The sequence below is a fragment of the Crassostrea angulata genome, chromosome 3 (genome assembly GCF_025612915.1).
Source record: "Crassostrea angulata isolate pt1a10 chromosome 3, ASM2561291v2, whole genome shotgun sequence".
NCBI lineage: Eukaryota > Metazoa > Mollusca > Bivalvia > Ostreida > Ostreidae > Magallana > Magallana angulata.
In genome coordinates, this window is record NC_069113.1 from 21,694,281 (window position 1) to 21,716,762 (window position 22,482).

At 32.5% G+C, this 22,482-nt stretch overlaps 3 protein-coding genes across 3 annotated transcripts; 1 reads left to right on the plus strand and 2 right to left on the minus strand.

Moving 5' to 3' along the window:
- Window positions 1-2,996: 2,996 nt before the first annotated feature.
- LOC128177914 (regulator of microtubule dynamics protein 2-like) lies at window positions 2,997-8,699 on the minus strand. The gene is made up of 9 exons (XM_052844836.1): window positions 8,305-8,699; window positions 7,665-7,869; window positions 7,146-7,318; window positions 6,584-6,659; window positions 6,086-6,163; window positions 5,571-5,669; window positions 5,170-5,223; window positions 4,980-5,060; window positions 2,997-4,341 (listed from the first exon to the last, which is right to left on the minus strand). The coding sequence occupies exons 1-9, from the start codon at window positions 8,580-8,582 to the stop codon at window positions 4,288-4,290; spliced, it is 1,098 nt and encodes a 365-aa protein (XP_052700796.1). The 5' UTR covers window positions 8,583-8,699; the 3' UTR covers window positions 2,997-4,287.
- On the plus strand, window positions 8,652-11,260 carry LOC128177915 (GTP cyclohydrolase 1 feedback regulatory protein-like). The gene is made up of 3 exons (XM_052844838.1): window positions 8,652-8,789; window positions 10,328-10,422; window positions 10,955-11,260. Exons 1-3 carry the CDS (start codon window positions 8,754-8,756, stop codon window positions 11,088-11,090), a joined length of 267 nt encoding a protein of 88 aa, XP_052700798.1. The 5' UTR covers window positions 8,652-8,753; the 3' UTR covers window positions 11,091-11,260.
- A 2,081-nt stretch (window positions 11,261-13,341) lies between these two features.
- LOC128175918 (EH domain-containing protein 3-like) lies at window positions 13,342-22,443 on the minus strand. Its single transcript, XM_052841815.1, has 2 exons — window positions 21,432-22,443; window positions 13,342-16,645 (listed from the first exon to the last, which is right to left on the minus strand). Exons 1-2 carry the CDS (start codon window positions 22,344-22,346, stop codon window positions 15,950-15,952), a joined length of 1,611 nt encoding a protein of 536 aa, XP_052697775.1. The 5' UTR covers window positions 22,347-22,443; the 3' UTR covers window positions 13,342-15,949.
- Window positions 22,444-22,482: the final 39 nt, after the last annotated feature.

Consider the following 22,482-nt stretch of genomic DNA (forward strand, 5'->3'; position numbering starts at 1 on the left):
TGGCAGGTCAAAGTTTGAGTAAATAAACATATATGGCCCTGTTCTCATATATCGGTGTTTAAATATTGTTAATTATACTGTTGATTGATGGTCTTTCTCGGATCACATCAAGGGCTAGTTAACATGGGCTCTATTTAGTGATACATCGCCCTCTTTTTCACAAGGTAAAAAAATTCTGCGCAAGAAAAATGATGATTACAAAGCATATACATGTAGTACGAAAGCCTAGTTATAAGATCGATTTTAAAAAAGTAAAAAAAGTATTTTTCATAACTCGTTATTTCGAGTAAGTATCTTATCATAACGAGTTACAATTATGCGGTATCTCGTTACATTTCGAGTTAGTATCTCGTTATAAAGAATTCATTTTCTCGTAATTTAACGGGATATTTATCTCATGATAACGAGATACAATATACTAACTTAATCCATCTGGTAGACTATTTGACTTGAAAGATAAGTTGAATCCTTTTACTACGTTTCTTAATCAAATTTATAATATGGAGTAAAAATTACGTGTACATACAGAGCACCTTCTTGTCTTAGTGACGGGTGAAAGGAGAGGGAGAGTGGTTTAATAATCAGACTGCTTTCAGACATAATGTAGCGTATATTGATTCTGCAAGTATATATATTCATCTGCATTTTAAGTAACTTTCAGTTTCTTTTGGTGTATAAGGTCATCTACTGCAATTTTATCTACCAGACAAAAGGGTTTCTATGTATGATTTGTAAGCTTTGATAGACAGTTTTAATATTTTCGAGTAAAAAACTTTGTCTGATATTGGTACGCTCGGTTACTCAATTACAGGTTCATCGACCATCTTTTAAATTTCACTGTGACTGATTGAATTATTACTAAACTAGGGCCAAAATATGTAATGTTCAAAACAGTTTTTTTTAATCCATCGACAATTACGGTTCAAGGATTACTCGTAGTTCAAGGTGGAAAACACAAGGAATTAACAAGAATCTTGAGCTGAATAAAATCCCCGCCGAAATGATATTCATAAGTGTGAGATGTCGAAAACACATAACTTTAATCCAGACCAAGTTCAAGGATCAAGGATTAAGATGAGAAAAACACACGATTATCTCGTGTTTTGTTGATAATAGACAAAGTCATTAAAAGGTTGTACCCGAGCACAGATTTAAGCTAGGCAGATACAGTGGATTGAACTAGATCAAACCAGAACCAAGGTTCATAAACACTTTTACCATGAACTATTCCCCTGTACATTCTACATCCGTATTGATTTTTTGTATAATCAAACTAAAATAATTTTTTATTTTTTTCAAATAATTCAAATCTTTAAAAAAGAGATGACGATTATGCGGCATCCGTTGCAGTTATTCAAAGTTTAAACTTTCTATGAAAATTAGTTCGTTTCAAAAATTATTTGATACTTTTATAGCCAAATCAAAAATTAATTAAATCAAGCAGTTTTAATCTAAGAATGGGATCTTATTTATTTAGAACATTTAATAATTCAATGAATACAGAACCATGCACAAAAATATAATGTTTTCACTTGGTTTAAATCTAACAAATGGATTCGAACCCTCAAGATTTTTTTGACTTGGCGCCGCACAACATACATAGATACGTATTCAAGAGGCATGGGGCAATGTCTTGAAAAAGGAAAGCAATGCCTAGGTTAGTTTTGGCATGTGTACCTTACTAAGATAAAAGTTTTGGCTCATTAAAAGACGTTATATCTGGGCATATATATGGCCAGTCAAACACACAAAAATCGTCTTAATATAGTTTTATTGTATTCTATCTTTATCTGATTTGACTTTATTTTGTCTTGAACAAGTGTATAAATTGAAATATATTTGACTTTGGTATCAAATGCTATTTGTTTACTTTTTTCTTCACACTGAATAATTTGCATTTAAATTATCATTTACCAACAAAAACAAACCCAGAAATATTTATCAGTTCAAACAGGGTTCGTCTTTAATCCAGTTCTACATACATGTAAACACTGTACCAGACCATTGTTGTCAGGGCTATTGTTAACTATATTTGTTGTTGATAGTGACCACAAATTCTGTGAACAATATTTTAATCAATATGAATTCCGTCATCAAAAATAGAATCGCTCAGGTTCAAATTCAAGTGCAAATTCACATCTTGTTAGTTCATTATCATCCCTTATATACCATTCTTGGTTGAACCTGGAATAAAATCTAACATGTTTACTTAAAAATCCACATTTTTTTTTAGGCTAATAAATGCTAGTACAGTTCATTTTTTATTTTTTCCCTTTATCTTATGTACACAAAATTCCAAATATATATCTCTCTGCAAGTCAATCATATTATATCCTATAGAAATATCTCGTACAAAGAGATTTCCACTACTTGACTTTGTATTGGGGAGGGTTTATATAGGCTTTGTCTGGTGCCTAATCCTTTTGAATTATCAATAAAATGAATCAAGGATATTTCGGTTACTACTAGGTCCCTTTAATATTCATCTAAATATTACTACCATTTTCTTAGTAGTAATTTAATATATTTTGAGATTTTATTAAAATAGTGATGAAAGTGCATCTTATTTTTTACTCTTCTAAATGCAGTTAGTATCAAATGTTAGTAAACAAAAAATACTTCTTTTTAATGAGTATTTACCTATTATTTTATTGTATTTTCAATAAAATTAAAACATCACAAAATTAATTTGAAGTGTACAAGTTTAACAAGGATTTGTAGTAATAAAGCACAAATATTTACAGAAACAATCTTTCTCACAATCTGTAGATCACATAAAATTTCTCTATAATAGAACAGCGGAGGTAGTCAGACACTATAAGATTATTGTAATCAGGCTGATGTTAAAAAGGGGGGGGGGGGGAGGGGGGCATCAATGTTTGTACTTATACAATGATAATCTTCAAACGTAGTAAAATCATTTCACTTATGACATCCTAGTACAGTAAAAATCACCTGCACAGATCATTGATTTTTTTTTTATAAAATTGAACATCATAAAAAGGTACATGAAAAATTTATGTCAAGCTCTTCTTTATTTGAAGATAGAAAAGAACTATGGAAATGGTCTCAACCATATATCCTTGTTCAAATTAGCTCCTTTTTATGTGTTTTTCCTCCTCAGTGAATTCATAATGACCTCAATTGCACATTTATATATATTTCTTCCTATGAAAACTTATCTGTTTATAGTATTACAGCAAATGCTAATCAGACAGAAACATGGGTATCTTACATTTTCATCCATAATTGTTATAACTGCTATTCAATAATTTGATTTCAGAACTCAATTTACATACAGCAGCCAGTGCCCTCCTGTTATTTCCCTTGAACACTTTGAATTTTGTAAACCAGTTTGTAGTTCCTGTTTATGAAATATAGCTATTCAATAACTAGTAAGAATTCAAGAAAAAGAAATATGATAACATGTAACTGTAAACATACTGTAGATATTATTCTGTCATAAAACTCTAATTAAAAAGACATTGAAATATGTGATTATCATTATGGTAATACATGTACTTTTGAGCATTTTTTTCGCACCATACCCTGGTTTTACTTGAACATTTATAAAAAGAACATTTCAGATAATAATGCAGTACACGTGTATAAAAAAATGTAGATTATCTAAAAACATTCCAAACATTAAAAAAGTTTTACAATTCAATACAGCCATATTAATGTACTGGTATTTCTGTATGTGTATTGCACATTGAAAATGATCTTGATTAGCTTTGAAATTTGCAACACACCAGAAATCCAAACTTTAGCTTGATTGCAACACACTAGAAAACCAAACTTTAATTCAAGCACATGGTATTTGCCATTTCTGTTTATTCATATGTATAACATGCATATCAAAAGAGAATCAAAATATAAAACTAGCCCTTGCAATGAATACGGGTAAGAATGAGACACTTTCAACAATATAATCACCAGTTTAAAAGTTCTAAAAACATACAATTCAAAATTGGTCACAACTTGCATTAATAAATTCTAATAAAATGTTCACTGGGTCTTAAACTCTTGACTTATAAACCAATAGCTGCTCTTAATCTATATAATAGTGTGGAAGTTAAAAATATGAAGTATTTTAAAAGTGTTAATTTTATCGTTTATTTCAAAAGAGTGTACATCACAAGACAAACTTGTCCCATTCCTCTCTTAACACAACACAGAAAAAATTCACAACAGTAATTGGTCCCTTGATTGATTGGCTTAACAAAGTTTAAAATACTATCTAACTGTTTAAAAAAACCCAACTAAAATCTCAGAATTTTTGATTGCTTATTTCACTCTGTACTTCATTAGAGACTGGATTTCTTCTTCTGCTGTCTTGTCCTGTATGAATGATAAACAGATGAATTTTAGGAACAAAATGTTTGCAAAAAAACCCAAAAACGTCTGACATTCTATTTTGCATCTCTAATAAACTCATCTGTAGGTAATGTACTGGTAGTTAAAGCTTGTGCTTGATAAAAAATGTTCCATGGCACTATTCCTTGATCCAAGCTTTCTATATATGGACATAAGTAACCTGACATATCTTAATACATAGGAAGTGACATATACAGGTATGTTACATCTACTCCAGCATGAAATCTTATTGTATGTATAAATTATCATATTTGTTTTAAGGAAGAAAAACAATGATCCGAAGCCAACATGCCTCCATTTTTGCTACTTGCCCTTTACAAAAATTGAATTATCAAAGTTCAGTCAGATGTACAATGACAGTGTTGTTCATGTGTGAGGCTTTGAAGATTTCTACAGGTAAAGTTTTTATCAAGGTGTGTTATAAACTTAATAAACAACTTAATAGTCATGACAAGTCTTTGTTATTAACCTAATAAACATTCAAGGAGCAAAAAAAAAAACAAACCCTCCAAACTTTAAATGATGATGAAGATGATGATGATGATTTTGTTATTGTATTTTTAAAATCACATTTGATGATAAACCAGTCTGCATGTACTTACATCTTGACTAACAACAGGAATCGCTGCTGCTTTATCTAACCATTCGGTCATCTCTTTATACTGCGACATTTGGTAATAGCACTGAAAAAATTCAAATCAAAACACAATTTTCTACTGTGATCTATATATATACATCAATATAAAAATTTGAGTCATTGACACTAACTGAAAAAGATAATTAATATCTTACTTTTGCCACATAGAGTAGATTTTCTTTCCATTTTCCTGGGTTTAGACGATCTGCCTGAATAAAAAACATTGTACTATACATGTACATGCATATCATTTGCATAAGTCAAAGGGGGATAACCTTAAAATTATGAGAGAGAGAGAGAGAAAAAGAGAGAGAGAGAGAGAGAGAGAGAGAGAAATGAAATTGATAAATGAGTGAAGGAGCGGGGGAATATATGGGACAGAACATAGAAATGGGAGGGGAATACTTATATTATTGTTATTTCATTCAATAATCAGGTACATGTATCTCAATCTTTTTTAAACATTTAATCAAGCCTATTATATTTCAATGTCTATTTCTACTAAATCTAGTACATGTATATAAGTTGTACAGATAAATCAGCCCTATTTCAGTACCTCAAGGAAATGGGTGAGAGCCTCCTGAGCAGTAGAGGCTGGGGGCGTGGCAAAGAGAGTGGCAGCTGCCTTTCTTTCTATCCAGGAAAGCATGTACACCTGTCAACAAAATAATAAATTAATTAAGTATAAGCTTCTTGAATAGTTGAGGAAATAACGTGGAATTATTTCAATTCTAGGAAGAAAATTTTAATGGATGGTCAATATCTCACAGGTTCACAAGGATGCATTTTGCATGAATTATGAAAAAAGATTTTGTTTCTTGATTTATTGAGGAATTGCATTTGCTGATGATGAGTCAACATAAAATCAACAAAAACAGCCACAAGAAATTCTAATGGTTTCACAGTAAGATTATTTTTAATTCTTTTAATAAAATTTCTAAATGAATAGTTTTATCTGTAAAATTGCAAATGCATACTGAAAATAAGGAAACATATTTTTTCATAATTGATGTTTGGGTAGAGCCACCCTCACTCAGCACCAGTACCATCCTGATTGTTGTTGAACCTTACCCCATAGCACCACCTGCCCAGGAGATGGTGGTTGGATGGATCCTTAGGATTAAGTTGTATTGCACGTTCTATATGTTCCTTAAAAAAGTCAAAAATAGTACACATATATACATCTATTGGAGAGGGCTACTGTGGAATCATTAGATTTCGTGGTGGCTCAATTTTCGTGGATTTCGTGGATACCTCTCATCCACAAATTAACATCCTCCAAAAATAATATATTAGGGTTATAAAGTAATATTTCATTTTGTAGGTATAAGAAAATACACGAAATTTCGTCCCCACGAACCTATAAAATAAGCAATCCACGAAAATTGGCCCCCCACGAAAATTAATGATTCCACAGTATACTATGTAAACAAAATTCCAATTTAAATATTGCTGTCAGTAGTATTCTGCTTTAATTCATCATTTATGGTAGTGAAATGTACAAAACAATCACTTGGCATTGGATCTAACATAATTAAATTTTTCAACTATACATGGTTTCAAATTTACCTTGAATACATATCCATTTTTTATCTTTTCTTGCGTAGATTCATAATCTCCTATACTTCCCAATGTAATGGCAAACCTATTTTTTTTAAAAACAAAATAAGGTTAGATAAGATTTTGGTAATGCATATAAGGAATTCACAATTCTGAAATGTGTAAATACATAGTGATTTTTTTAGGTCTCAAAAATAAGCTGCTCTTGACAAGAAGCCACTCTTAGAAATAAGCCTCTTATTTCTTGCAGCTGGCTATAACTTGAAAATTAGCCTCAGTCAAACCAAACTTCTTAACAAATGTCAAAATATCCTGCAGTTAATATATAAAAAATCAATAACAAAAATGACTTCAGTTCCAAAGAAAAGCAAAAACTACAAACTTCATTTGGCAACCCACACAAATTACATTTTTTTTTTTTGGAAGGGGGGGGGGGGGGGGCGGGTTCAATATGACTTTATGTCATGTCAATTGCACTCAATTTTTTTACATAAACTACTACAATGTATGTATCCCACAGCTTGTTTTGTTGCTATGCTGTGAATTTATACTGAATGAAATAAACCTCTACCATTTGTGAGCATTGGCACATTTTTCATCCATGGCAACAGCTTTCTGAGACAGGTCTTTGGAAGCATACACTAATTTTTTCTTCTTCTCCAGTTCTCCTCTGCTTCCCTCAATCTGTGAGAGCTGGTAGGTACTTTTGGCTAGTCGCCAACAATATTCAACATCACCTTCAAACTGGAAAAGTAAACAAAAACTTTTACATCAAGACTTAATTACTGGATTTGTATATGGCTAATGGTTTTGAATACATGTAAATGCTAGTTTACTGCGCATTTGCATGTACACGTATTTAATATCTTTGATTAGCGACCTGCATCGATCCCTGAATTCAACTTAGAATCAGGCAAAATGTAGCTTTGTATATTCATTATCAATGCACATGTAATAGTATTAGTAATAAATGCAGATAATAAACAATAATGAATATACAAAGGAATAGTCAATAAGTGTAAATAAAAGTTTATGAAATAGATTTCTTTAATTTACATTTTCAAGATATTTTCTGATAACTTTCTTTTACCTTGTCTCTATTGTTCTGCAGCATTTCATAAGCCTTTATTTTTTCCTCGTCAGTTCCATCGAAAAGTTTGTCAACACTTGAAAAGAAATTGACACTGTCGTTGTCATCTTTTGTTTCTTCTTGTTCATCCCTGCCGATTTTCGCATTCATCTGAGTATGGATTTCTGTTTGAAGGTCATGAAAGTTATGGAACTCATAGTCTGACCTATAAAATAATGCAAGATGACATTAAAATATATCTTGCACTATCTGTGACTAAAAATGACGGATAAGTTAGGCAGACAATCAGATTGGTACAAGTAGGTAAATTTCATTAAAAGATAAAGCTAAATCTATTTATATTCCTAACAGAGAAGTTTAATATCATACACGATATCATATATAAAATATCAGACCATGAAATATAATGCAAAGTACGCAATTTGAAAGGGCTGAACAATGTAGAACCAATGGCATTGAAAATACATTTACTATTGAAAGCATTTTGTGCTGAATTTAGAAATGACACGTTTCAGTCCATATCATATATCAAGTTGGATTATGGTACATGAGGCTTTAAACCAAAAAGTCTTTAAATCAAGCACGTGTTGCAGGAAATCCTGTAACGTGTTCTGAGGAATTTCGAACTAAATTTTGTTACCCTCCGTATGCATCTTCATAAGCCTCGTCATCCGTTTCCCCGCTACTGGAGGCGGTCCCAGAATAGAATGCCGGACTTCTCCTCCTACGAGTGGCAATTTTTTCTTTTAACTCCTCTACCTCTCTCCGCAGAGAAGAAATGGATTCTGATATCAAGCGCAGTTCAGTATCAACATTGGTTGTCAATCGAAAATAAATCACAGATCCGCCAACGCCGACTAATAAACCCATTCCCAAACCCCCCAGAAACAAGGAGTTGTGTCTGAGAAATGTCGACATCTTTAACGAAAGAAGATTGCGGAGATAACTACGACATAAGAGGAGGAGTGATGCTTCGAGATAGATGTAAACACAGTCACCGGATGTGAACTCTGATGTGTTAAAGGGACATAACTCGCGATGTTTATTGTGAATCTCAAGACGGGCTAGACAGTGAGGACAACATCAATTATGCCGTATGTAATGATCAGTACACAGATCAGACTGGTAAACAACAAGCCTTATTGATTTTTCAACAAATATATTTATCCTGATGAATGTGTTTTTGCTTTAATATATTTTTACTATAAATTTCATTTTTCATACATGTGTATGCACTTCCAATAATTTCAGTGTAAGTCATTTTTTTACAGTTACATAAAGATATCTTCATTCCTTTACTAAGCCTATAGATTTTATTGTACATATATATAGAGGATGAACATTTTAATACAATAATGGGGAACGCCTTTGGAGTACACAAAATAATATTATCAAGCAAGGAGCTTTCAACTGGAACAGGATGAGAGAAATAACGACAGACCAGGCTGGGATTCAAACCTGGGCCCCTTGATTCTCTACCCAGGTGCTCTACCAACTGAGCTATCTAGCGCTGGTTATCGAACCAGTCTGACTGTCACATTCCTCCCACCTAAAATGATCTTCGTTTCCGAGATCAACCCATGCTCTTCCCTTGGCAGGAGTTCACCTGTCAGTTCCAAGGGATGGTCACCGTACCAAATGTAACAGGATGGGAGAAATAATGAAGGACTAGACAGGGATTTGAACCTGGGTCCCCTGAATCTCTGTCAGGTGCTCTACTAACTGAGCTATCTTGCACCGGCATTCGAACCTATATCTGATCATCACACGACTAAAAGAAAAATTCAGTGTAAACCGTTTATTGTACCGGTATGTATGTGATGGTTAGACCAGTTCTAATACAGACTCCAGATATCTCAGATGGTAGAGCCTGACTAGTAGGCCCAGGTTTGTATACCAGTCTGGTCTGTCATTATTTCTCCCTTCTCGTTACAGTTCATCTGGTGCAGTGCCAACCCCTGGAACTGACAGGTTAAGTCCTACCAGAGAGGACTCTGGGTTGATTTTCAAGTGAGAATCATTTAAGGGAGTAGGAGTATGACAGTCAGACTGGTTTGAATACCAGTGCCAGATAGCTCAGTTGGTAGAGCTCCTGGCTTGAGATTCAGGGGTCAAAAATTGGAATCCAGGTTTGGTCCATCATTATTTCTCCCATCCTGTTACATGTGTTTATTAGCATCAACTCAGAAATGAAACATTATTTACTCAGTGTGCAAAAAACTGATAGACTTATAAGTTTTGTATGTATATAACCTTGGGTGTTTAAGTCAGACTCTGAATATATGAAATCTTTAACCCTTTGCATTCAGAGTAGCTGGTCCGCTTAATTGAATTAAACTAGAGTGAATAAGCTGATATAATTAAGAAGTTGTTAATGGCTTATTATCAGCTGAAGCAAATAGATTGCCACTGTGCATTTAGATTCCATTGTTTGTATGTATAAGACTAGATAGACTGTTTTTTTTTACTCCAAATGCTGCTGCTATCTGATCAGAGTTATGACCAATGTTAATCAAGTGAGCAATGTGGCCCCTTGGCCTCTTGTTTAATTACCTTAAATATGCAGATTTTTATTACCGTAAGGCGTTACATTGATATAGTGTATGTAGGAAAGGTTCAATTAATGAAGATTTTATTAATTAATCTGTATAAATGTGCTGTAGGAGACAGGACCAACAGTGTGTGGAGATGAATGGAGTGACCCAGAGTTGATGGAATATCTGGGTGCCAGACTGACCAAAACTCTGGGAAACAACTTGTAAGTAACGGGTCAGTCTTTTATAAGCCATCCAAGTAAGAAATAAGCAACTCTCTATTTTCTTATGCAATAATTATAAGTCGTCCGAGTCTGGTAACTTATGTTTTCTTTCCTATATCTATATTTGTAAGATATCGGGGTCAGCATCTATGAATTTCAAGAAAAGACTTATAATGCTTTCAAGAAATAATATTCTTAATATAATTGGCACACGCACCATCAAACATGAAAAAAAGAAAGTTAAGTTTCTGTTACAGTAAAACATACAGCAAAGTGCCAGAATAATCAATTTTAATTCAATATAAGCATTTATAGTAATTCATTACAAGCATTTGTAGTAATTCATTTTAATTCACTGTAAAAGAAATTGCTGTAACCAAGTTCTACTATATGTTTTTAGATAAGGAATGTCAGAGAACACTTTGTATTTACTAATTAGTGTTTACATCATTAATCATAGAAACTGAATTTTAGTGCTTCAATATTGAAATTGATTTTATGTTACTGGTTTTTTATTTATTTTTATTTATAGTCAAGAATATATTTCTCAAGACACAGTGAGAATTATTCTGAACAAGCTAGAGAAGAGGGGATACAAGCTTAAAGCTATGACTGGGTTAGGACAGACTTGTATTTGGACACTACATAAGGAACTCGATGATGAATGAAAGAATGTGATTTTGTAAACGGATGAAAGCTATAAGAGGGGCCAAAACTAGTTGAAATGGAGATTTATCATAACTCAAAAAGAAAAAAAAGCTTTGTTATATACTTGTATATTATACTTAATATATTTATGTGATGATCATTTTCATAATAAAAGATAAAAATAACAGAACTGTCCAAATGAAGAATACCTAAGTTCATGTACATGTACCGTCAAGCTTTTATCTCATGGGGTCTAATAGAGGCTGATGATATGTGGGTACATGGAACCTTGAAATTGAGAGAACAATAAACATTCTTTGGAAGGAAAGTGGGACTGTTTATTGAAAATATAGAATAGAAAATGCAAAGTAAAAGCTAATGGTAGTTACATTTTTTTTATGAACAACATAGTCCTTGGGAAGCTGCAGAGGAAAAGTTTGGCAAGTTAACTAAACTTTCAGAAGAGTTATTTCCCTTTGCTTAACTATTGGGCATTTCAGAATCTACATTACATCAGAATGTTTGCAAAATATCATGTTTTTCATAATAAATTGTAAATATTTAAGAAATAAGGAATCGTTCCTTGAGAATAATGAGGAGATAAAATATGGTTGGGGTGATCAAATCTAATAATAAAAGCCCAAAGGGCTTTATGATAAATTTGATCAATACAATGTCATATTTCTATAATTTTCAGAAATTCTATGATAAAATAATAGAAAAGTCATAGATGAAATGTATTGGACAAAACATTTCAAAATTGATTTGTATAAAACTGTTATTACAGACAAGATAATATTTACTTTTTTGAGTGTCTTTGTCTGAAAAAAGTAATATTATCTTATAAAGGTTTTAAAGGATTTTCCCTCATAGTAGGTAATGTATCACCCTTAAACATCAATTCTTAAAAAAAAAAAATCTGTCATGATTTCCATGGATCAAATAAGGATGAAATGGAGGCATAAATGATATCCTGATGCACATCACTGTTTGCTACTACTGTAAATGGGGGTTATTTTCACCCCATGCTTTTTATCACCTTTCTCTATACATGTACTTACAAACGGTTTCGCCCCATCTTGATTTCACCCAGACTCAGTAAGAAATAGAAACATGTACTGGTACTCTTTCTTATTAACACAGTTATTAAAAGAGCGTTTTGAATTTGCTCGGTCTTTTAATTTGACCGCTGAAAATATTTCACTGCATACAGTATGTTTTATAATGCAATACCTGGTATGTGACTGAACAAAATTTGCACGATGTTGTACATGTACTAACACAAGCTGTGGGTTTTGTATATTCTACTTCCACAAAGTACTGCTCACTCTCTCAATAGACACAAAACCTGTAGTTTGTGACAATGATGATGTTGTATGCAGATGCATTTAGTACATTAATCATGCACTCTATCAAAACACTGTTACTTTGATTTTCTTGAACTAAGGACATCTTGCAACCACCCTTGTTCTATAGTTCTTGGCATGCTTCCTCTTCCTGATTATTTTCAAAATTATTTCATTCTATACTTGAAAGCTATGCTAAAACAAAGTTAAGTGAAAGATCAAGGATCCTTGAAATAGCAAAAGGGTACTATAAAAAGTAAAACATGGTTACAGCAAATATGCTTTTAACAGATTCCACACTAACAGCCAAGTCAGTTTCATTCCAACATTCTGATCGTAAATTACTGGTATGTTATAAACTTATTGGGTATAAGGAAAATTATGAATTATGTTTAGATCAAATATATAAAAAGTTAGTCTCCATTTGCCACTTTGCTTTAAAGTACCTCACTACACCCAGACTTATACTTTTTAAGAGACTACGTCACAAGATGGCGATTTAAATATTTCGTTAAACTGTTTATATCGTCGTATCTCAGTGGTTAAAGTATTGGGCTTCTGAACCGCAGTTCATGAGTTCGAATCCTCCTGGAGTTTTTGTTCATGTTTACTGAATTAAATATTCGAAAATGTAATTTTTCATCCAAAATTGCACATTTTTTTGCCTGTTTGACTTAAATACTTCTTTTCCATTATGATATCTATCATAATCATGTAATTTTCTGCTGATTTGAGAAAATATTTCAAGGTGTAGTGAACCATCTTAAGCATATTTTACTACGTATATGCCTTACATGTTCTATGATCAGCAAACAAGAAATATTTTTGTAGTTTCAATGAAACACTAACTGAAGTTAAAGTTCCTTTATGAAACATCATAGATCTTTGTCTTCCATTTTTTGTAGGAATTAATGAGAATGAGCACTGAATTTTCATCATTATTTAATTATAACTAATTCAAACTTGCATACATGTAACACAAAGGCTTGTTTTAATAGTCACAAATGGTACAGGGTAACGCTTCATAATGATATACAAAAGAAAAACAAATTATACGACATACACTCATACATTACATCTATGTGATTATGAGATATGTCAACTCTTACACCATTTCATTTTGTGTAAATTTAAGGTCATTTCATAAGTTTTTTTTGCAAAAAAGAATAACTCTTCAACAATGTCACGACAAATTTTTACAATTAATTATGCATAAACATATAACAGCAAAAAAAGGAAATATTTAACAAAAGAAGGAATTTTTTAATCAACTGTTTCAAAGAAAAATCAGGACATAATTATTTTTAAAAAATCAAACATCTAATGTTAAGTTAGACTAGTTTGAAAGATCACACTTGCAAATAAAAAAGAGCATAATTAAAACAATGTGTTAAAACAAGCATACAGATAAGGACTACGATAAGATAGAAATTTTTGGAGTGTTAATGTAATATGGTATTCCTTTAGAAAATTGATCAGTATTTAGAAATTAGCCTCCCATCCTCATGCATTATTAAGATTTTAAAACCATGAAATATGATCTTAATTTAAGCTGTTTAAATAACACAAAAGCTCTAGGTCTAATGCTTAGCACATAGGCATGCATATAGGGTAACTTAATCTACCAAGTAAAGGTATGCTTGGTTTTCATACCTCACTTTTAAGTTACAAGAAAAACCAAATACTATATTGCACTGTATTAATGGCACAATATCTGAAACTGATAACAATATATATATAGGAACATTTCCTTTTTGTAACTTTATTTTTTCAAATTAATTATTATTTAAAATCAGTCCAAATTGTATGAATATTGCAAACATCTTAAAGGATGTGCCATATACGTCCCTATTTGTTAAATACAACATACATGTATATATACCGGTATATAATATTCTCTAATTTCCCTGAACATTTTTTAAGTGTTTTAAAATATTATGGTTTTACTTTCCACCCTTTCAATTCAACAACCAATAATGGCAATTCATTGATCAAGAGTGTAAAGCTTCAAAGTTCTGTTAAAATAAGAATGAAATCCTCAACAGATGATTAACCTTTGGATCAGGCAAAATTTCAGTTGTATAGCAAAATGTATATAATAAAAATCAGCAAGTATATACATACAGGAACTGGTATATCAAGGATATATATATATACATACATGCACAATTAATCAATGAAAGGCAAACCAATCTCGTAAATGACTAGACTGTGTTAAAGTTATCAGTATATTGGTGCCACAATTAACTAATTAACTAATTAATTCAATTTATGAACAGTTCTGAATTTGTGTTGGAAAATATTGCCAATCAATATCAAGAAGATTCATTGCTCTTATATCTTGGTATTTTCCACTAGATATATTCCATTTACATGTTGTGAGGGTTCAATACATACCGGTACATGTATAGTATAAAAAATTAACTTTCAACTGCAACATTAATTGCTACTACAGTTAAATAATTTCAGGAATTAAATTTTCTTATACAATGCTAATTAATTGATCATAGTTTTCCATCTGTATACTTGTATCTATACACATATACAGAAGGTGAAACACACAAAACAAATGTATTGGACTTCTTTCATGCTTAACCAACAACATACCGGTACATGGATACACACACAAATGTGTATTTGTAATCACATTCTATTGCACTTATACAAGGATATGGGTAGCTACATGTATAATCTTTAAAATGCCATACATAAAATTTATCATGGGATCATGTGATCTAGGGTTACTAGTATGTCATATAATGAAAGGCCTGAAGAGATATCTATCAGCTCGATACTGAACAGTAAACATCAAACAGCAAGGAACAACTTCACAGCAGTTATATACTTAACCCAATAAAATTATCAGAACAAAATGGTTGACAATGTAGTATTCATGAATAAGATAGTTTACAATATGTAGTATTCACTATTCAGTGCCTGTGCATTATCTCCAAGCAATATTTGTGTCATCATCACATATGTCCACACTACTTAATCAAATGGATAAAACAGAATTTTCTAACAATCACCATATACATTGTAATACTATAGTACTTTCACTTCACATTACATGTATTTGTTACACAGTTAATATTTTACATAAAGCATAATAGCTAGGTTTCATCTTGGAAGATTATATTCTTATCACTGTTTGGCTCCTTGTAATCATGTTCAGATACCAGCTGTGGTAAATCATCATTACATGTACATGCTTTTGAGGACTCTTTACTCTCTATTGCATACAAGATCACCCCAGAAATACAGCATTAATTTAGAACTGCATAAGGTCAATCGCTTTACTCATTCAATTTCTACATTTTTTTTAACGATCAACTTGTATAGTAAGCAGCAATAAATGGTTTGAAATTACACACACTGATTTACTTTTGATGCCAAACTGGAAGCTAGTAAAATGATACCAATTTGACTACATTTAGACAGAGATGAAATTATTGATGTTTTCAATGGATGGTTTTAACAGATCTCTTCACAAAATTTCCTTCCAAAACAAAAGGTTCATACTGAATACGTTTTCAAAATTTTTCCTTTTTCTTGGATGGAGGGATAAGATGATCGGGTAAATCGGCCGGTAAATCATGGCCTTCCAACTTGATCTTGATCAGATGATTTGCTAAAGCCCACTCGTCCATGTCCAACATTCCGTCTTTGTCGATGTCGGCCAGTTTCCAGATTTTGCCGAGGACAGAATTGGGAAGCTTGCTCTTGACCATTTCCTGCTTGGCTGCAGCTCCGGTGATCTTCCCGTTGATGGGGTTCAGCTTGTCAAAGGATTCGTCATAATCCATCTTGTTTTGGTTCACCACCCATTCTCGCTCGCCTCTTCCTTCATCCACTCCTTCGCCTCGCCCGTACCCAAACATGCTCTGGTTCATGGTATCGAATGCTCCACCTTTGACTTGCGGTTCTCTGGACATGACAGCTTCTTCGTTTGGAATCATCTGCATCAGACGGGCTATGTCCACAGACAACATCTGGTCAACGATTTCTATAAGTTTTGGTTTTAGGGCATGAAACTTGGTGAAATCATGATGCGTCAGCTGTTCTTGCATGCGCTTCATGTCTGGGAAATCTCCAAGTGAAATCTGGTGATCTCTCTGTATTCTAGCATAAACCTCTCCTAGATTCTTGATCAAATCTTTCTTTTTGTTGTCCTTTCCAAACATGGAAGGCATATCTTTTCGGAGTTCACTGATGATGTATGCATGGACCTAGTAAAATGAAAAACATGGAATGAAGATATAAATTTCACTAGAACACATCAAATATGAAATTCAAAAATATTTTTATTTGGGACACTTGTCAGAATATCAAAACTGAAATTTTTCTTGAAAGTTCTTTAAACTGTGATATAATGTGATCAACTGAATTAACTGGAATTAAAAGTATATGATTTTGATAATTTTTTTTTTTCAGTGTGTTAGTTTTTATTCAGCAAAATAAGATGGCACATCTGTTTACAATTTTTTTTTACAACTGTTAGGTTGATCTGTCTATATTTCTCATGACAGCTAGAGCATCACTTTTCACAATACCTTGTCTATAAAAATATAAACCACCAAGTTTTGTTTGCATTTCTGAGTCCATACTGACAAAGGTGGGAATTTTTAACATTCCATAGGCTAATTCGTATGCAAAAATGACTTAATGGGTATGTCCCCATTGTATAAATCATTTACATGAAAGATGACCTAAACTGTAAAGTATCTCAAATATGAGAAACTCTAATATTTAATGATTAAATAATATAAGCATCTGACTTTTCATCTGTATCAAGATAGTTTTATAAGTTAATAAATACCATATGCAAGAAATACATTCATATTGGAACAAGTCTGTGTATGTTAAAAATATAAATTGTGAGAGAAAAATACACTCTCAAAATGAACATGTGTATGGCTTTAATGTTATAATGACACCTGTTGCTTCAATAAATTGAAGAGGCCTTTCTGTTGGTTTTAAATTTGAGCTATGGCCACAGGCACTTAATTAACTATCTGGAGCCCATAAAAACAAGTGTAACGTTACTCCACCTAGTCAACTACAAGTGTATATATACCGGTATATTTATCTATAGACTTAAGAGTCAGACCAAGCATTAGCAAGGAATGCCATTTGGGTGTGGAAATGACGAAGTAGAATAGCTTGTCTAATATATGTAGTTATTTACCAGATATCATTTCATTCAAATTAAATAAAAGTTTGTGATTCTATGAAACTACAAGTATGTTTTGTTGAATACAAGGAAAAATAAAAGTAAATTTAAGAATAAGGAAGAGAAAAACTAGACACCGGTAAACACTTGGTAAAGTAATCAGAAATAAAGTAGGATATGTACACTGTAAGAGTGTGGTTTCACATTACTGAGCAAGATCATTTAGATCATAAAAGGTGTCACTTTACTTTTCTGTTTTTAAGCAACCTCAACTGTTTTCAAATTTTCAAACACTAGCGTTTTCTGTTCTGTGCATTGAGATGCATAGGTAAACAACATTGCAGTACAGGTGCACGTACATTTAAAACCTGAACCTATTATATATATATATTTGGTGTAAAACATTTATCATAATAAGGACAGTCTGTCAATATTAGCTAGGTGCTGCATGCACACATACCCTGTCTAGGGTATCGTACTGACGAACAAGGAAATAAATCCATGTGACAGTAGATAATAGACCTACATGGCTCTGATTAAAGGTACATGACGTGTTCTTATTTCAGTATCGAGCAGTTTTGGTCATATTTTTAGAAAAAGAAACTTAACAAGATTCTTTACCAATTATATTATGGACTGGCATCGTAACTACTTGACCAATATTCTTGTCAAAAAATTTCATATGCTATTTGTGTATTACTATGGTATATTTATTCAGTCAGCATACTTTTACATGTAAATAGATATTCAGATATTCCAATACAACTTCCCAATAAATTAAGTAAATCTTTAGTCAATTTAAATGCATGTATATTTTCATGTAATAAAAATGGTTGTTCTGAATAAAATTACCAAGAAATATATACCAAATATATTTGTTAATCTTGAGTATAACTCTATTTCTGACGTAATCTCCTCATCTGATTTCTCACTCAACATTCATTGAAACACATAGCAGAGCTAAAAACAAAACCATTCAGTTTTACAAGCTCCATTTGAAAATCATCTGCACACATGCAGCCATTTTACCCACAACTTATTTCATACGATTGACTGCAATTATAATCAAAGTTGAAAATAAACTTGTTCCCAAAAGCTTCTATCTTTTGAGTTTTTATTTCAATTACTTTAACTGATGGAGTTGTCACATGATTCAAAGTATTAAGTATGTATTTCTTTTAAATTAAAATATTTCACAGTTCAATTTTCTCTGAACAGCATGGAGTGCATGAATTTTTATGAAAGCATTATCAAAAAGTTAATGTAATATACCCGATTAGATACGAGGTTAAATTTGCACATTAAAAACCAGTGCAAAAAGGTTACCAACCTAGCCCTTCATTGTTCTTATCATGCTAGAAAAGTCAAATACATTTTTTAATAAAAAATTTATGGACGAAATCACATCATACTTTAATTCACTCTCAATTGATGGTTTATTCTGAACTAAATGTGCTTTAAATTTTATCTGAGAATTTTTACATTTACTGAAATATTACTTCACAATAAAGCATACATTGTCATACATGTACAAGACATACAATATAGTTATGTAGATGATCCATTAAATGTCAGATAACCACCTCTTCCCCCTGAGGCTTTCAATCATGATTTTCTTTACATTTCATACCTGCATACCTGAAGACACTAATCAGTTTTCCTTGTATTTACTATTTACATGTTACAATGATAGAACAGCAAGCAGGATTCAGGATTAATATAATATTTATCAAACCCCATTTCTAATGCAATCTGTTTCTTTTCAGAACCAAGGTTTACATCAATCAATGTGTAAACAGTTTATAGAAAGAGGACAAAAGGTTACAATCACTGTCTACATTATATTGTTATTTGTTTCTCGTACCAGTTTTCCATTGAAAAAAAATCTTTGCTTGATTCAAACTCATACTCTGAGTCTCTATTGAAAGTAGAAACTGCAGCGGGCTGAACTATCATTATTAAAAGAGCTTAGCGCACACAGCTACATATTTACATGTTTGGCTAAGGATGGGTGTTGCCTTAACAAATTGATAGGTTGTGGTTTCAACATGTATACCGGTACTCTATACTTGTGATGCTGTGTTGTTTTTCTCCTCAGAAAGCATTGACCAGTCAGACAATCATCAAGTCAAAAGATCATTTACCACTTGCATATACAAGTGAATTAGTGATAATTTTGACCCTCCCCTCCCAAATGAAACAACATGTATTAAGTATCCAAAGTTGAGACAGCTTCTTCAAGTATACAGTGGGTCTAGTAAACAATCTTGATGATCATGGAGCTTTTGCACAATAATAAGCATATACCGGTAGCATCAAATGTGTCCTGTTGCTAGTGATCAATTGTTTCATTAACGCTTAACTTCCTCTACTGACTATAATATTGATTTACACTGCTATCAAAATTATATCAAATACATGTATATTGTCTAAACATTTCAAGATAATCTTGGAACTCAGACTCATGAGCATCAGTGATATAGATGAGTTCACATTTAGCATGTGTTTTGGCATTGAACTGTGTAAACAAACAATTATTTTTGGAGCAGTTTAGGTCAGACGACACATTCCTCAATTTTATACAACTTTTTCAAGGAATTTGTTAATGGTTTGCTACTACTTTAACAAACTTTCTTGCAAAAAATTAGGGTACCACTACCTTACCAGGCATTTTGCAAAATACTAGAGTATGCAATTTCCTATATAATCTTCTTGAAAATATACTTGAATTGCTGATATAAAAATTAATAAATATACACCACAGCGAAATTCACTATGTGGGAACTCTATCTCGGCCAGGGCAGGGCTTTGAACTCATGACCTCTAGAACCTAATCGCTTCTGGTACTAGTGAGCGGCCGCGGTTCTAACCACTCGGCCATCTAGAAATATAACCATATTCAAGTAAATATTAATCATTTAAAAAAAAATATATAAAATTAATATTTTTTATTGGAACAAGGAACCTTAAGCTTATAATAACAAAGCATTGTAACAAGGAATCTTAACAAGGAACCTTATTATAACAAGGAGATACAAAAAAGATTCTCGAGGAACATGTCGTCTGACCTTAAAACGTTTCACTGCTTTAGGGGCCAATTAGATTGCAAACCTTAATTTTATCTCTATCAAAAACATTCCTTTCATAGATGAGTTTCTGGTGGGTACAGAAATGATTCCTAAATGTATCTAGGACAGGAAATCAGGCAATTAAATGATCAAATATCACAAAGTATGGATGTCCAAGGAAACTAACACTACACCATTGTGGAGTTTGGAACTTTTTACACCTGGATACATTAGTTAGAAGAGAATGAATAAAATCACAAGTCTTATGAATTTCAAGAAAAATTAAGGAATAAGGAATCTTTCTTTGAGTATTATGAGGTGATAATTTTGGTCGGAGCATGATCAAATCCAAAAAAGCCTGAAGGGCTTTATGATAGATTTGATCAAGCCCAACCGAAATTATCACCTCATAATTTTCAAAAAATGATTCCTTATTACTAATATTTATATAATTTTAAACCATTGTACGATTAAATATTTAATTATAAATAAGAAAACCCTGCTGGCGCCTGAATTAGGCGTCATTTAAAGTTATGGGTTTTATATCCATACATAGCATTATCACAGGCAAAGACACTGGAAAACGTAAATATAAAGCGATAATATATTATTGTATATATGCTTAATTCAATAAATTCTTTAATCAAAATAGACCACATACCATAAAGAACCAACCACCTTTAGGATAATTATCATCAGACAAAAAATTGTACTTCAATTCTTATTAATATGCAACAATAGTAAATGTGTATAGTAAATTTTTAAAATCATTACCTTTGCTAGTCTAGCTCTTTTTATAAGATCATTCAGCTTCCGTAGTGCTGCATTTCGAGGCAAACTCTGAAGATCTGAAAACAAATCTTGCTCTTCCAATTCAAACAGTTTTCTGTTCATATCAAAATGTAAAGGATTGTCCCAAAATGACCCTATGTAAACCCTTGATACTTCGGGGGTGTGAAGCACTTTTCCTAAAGACCACATCAGAGCTCCATATACTCTCATTAACTGTTGATGGTCCACCATATCAGCCTTGTTTAGGACAATTCGGATTTTATCATCATAGCCTTTGATGGCATCAATTGCCCTGCGGAATTCATCAGAAATGTCCAATTTGTGTGCATCAAAGAGAAGAATAATTCTGTCTACTCTCTCAGCAAACCATTCTAGTACACCTGCAAATTCATATCCTCTATCCACTCTTTGCTTTTCACCAGAAAGAATACCAGGAGTGTCAATAATTGTCAAACTGTCCAAAACTGGATTATTTACCATAGAACATTGAAATCGGTTCAAAAAGGCATTTCCAAACTTTGTCAGCGGTCTGAATTGTTTTTTAGAGTCCACTACTAGAGCATTTCCTGGAATGACCCCTTCTTGATCCCCATTCATAACAGCAATAAATCTATCTGTGGTGGGCTCTGGACCAATTCGAATGCCTGGAAAATCTTGTTCAAGCAAATACCTGATAAATGTAGTTTTTCCAGTAGAATACTGTCCTATTAAAAGTATCATCGGCTTGGACTCGAAATCCGGATCTTCAAGGGGCGGGGAGTGAAAGTCATGAAATTGGTAGTACTCTTCAAGCGGTAATAATTTCGTCCTGTATATCTTTTTAAGTCCTTCTGCCACCGTTTCAAAGAATTCTGGCTCTTTGTGACGTTTGTCGTTGCCCGTTAACCACCGCTTCATCTTGAAATTCAGGTTCACCTGTTACAATATTCCCAACTTTCCTTTTGACATACACCGTCTGTCTATCTGAAACCGGAAATGAGTGTAAAAGCGTCGTATGCGCAAGCCAAATGACCTCACGGAACCCAACCCGACT

Coding starts and splice junctions, on each gene's coding strand:
- LOC128177915 (XM_052844838.1), top strand. CDS start 8,754: ATGCCGTATGTAATGATCAGTACACAGATCAGACTG. Junction 8,790..10,327: donor TCAGTACACAGATCAGACTG/GTAAACAACAAG, acceptor AATGTGCTGTAG/GAGACAGGACCAACAGTGTG. Junction 10,423..10,954: donor AAAACTCTGGGAAACAACTT/GTAAGTAACGGG, acceptor TTTTATTTATAG/TCAAGAATATATTTCTCAAG.
- LOC128177914 (XM_052844836.1), bottom strand. CDS start 8,582: ATGTCGACATTTCTCAGACACAACTCCTTGTTTCTGGGGGGTTTGGGA. Junction 7,870..8,304: donor TATGAAGATGCATACGGAGG/GTAACAAAATTT, acceptor ATTATTTTATAG/GTCAGACTATGAGTTCCATA. Junction 7,319..7,664: donor TGCAGAACAATAGAGACAAG/GTAAAAGAAAGT, acceptor TTACTTTTCCAG/TTTGAAGGTGATGTTGAATA.
- LOC128175918 (XM_052841815.1), bottom strand. CDS start 22,346: ATGAAGCGGTGGTTAACGGGCAACGACAAACGTCACAAAGAGCCAGAA. Junction 16,646..21,431: donor AAAGAGCTAGACTAGCAAAG/GTAATGATTTTA, acceptor TCATTTTACTAG/GTCCATGCATACATCATCAG.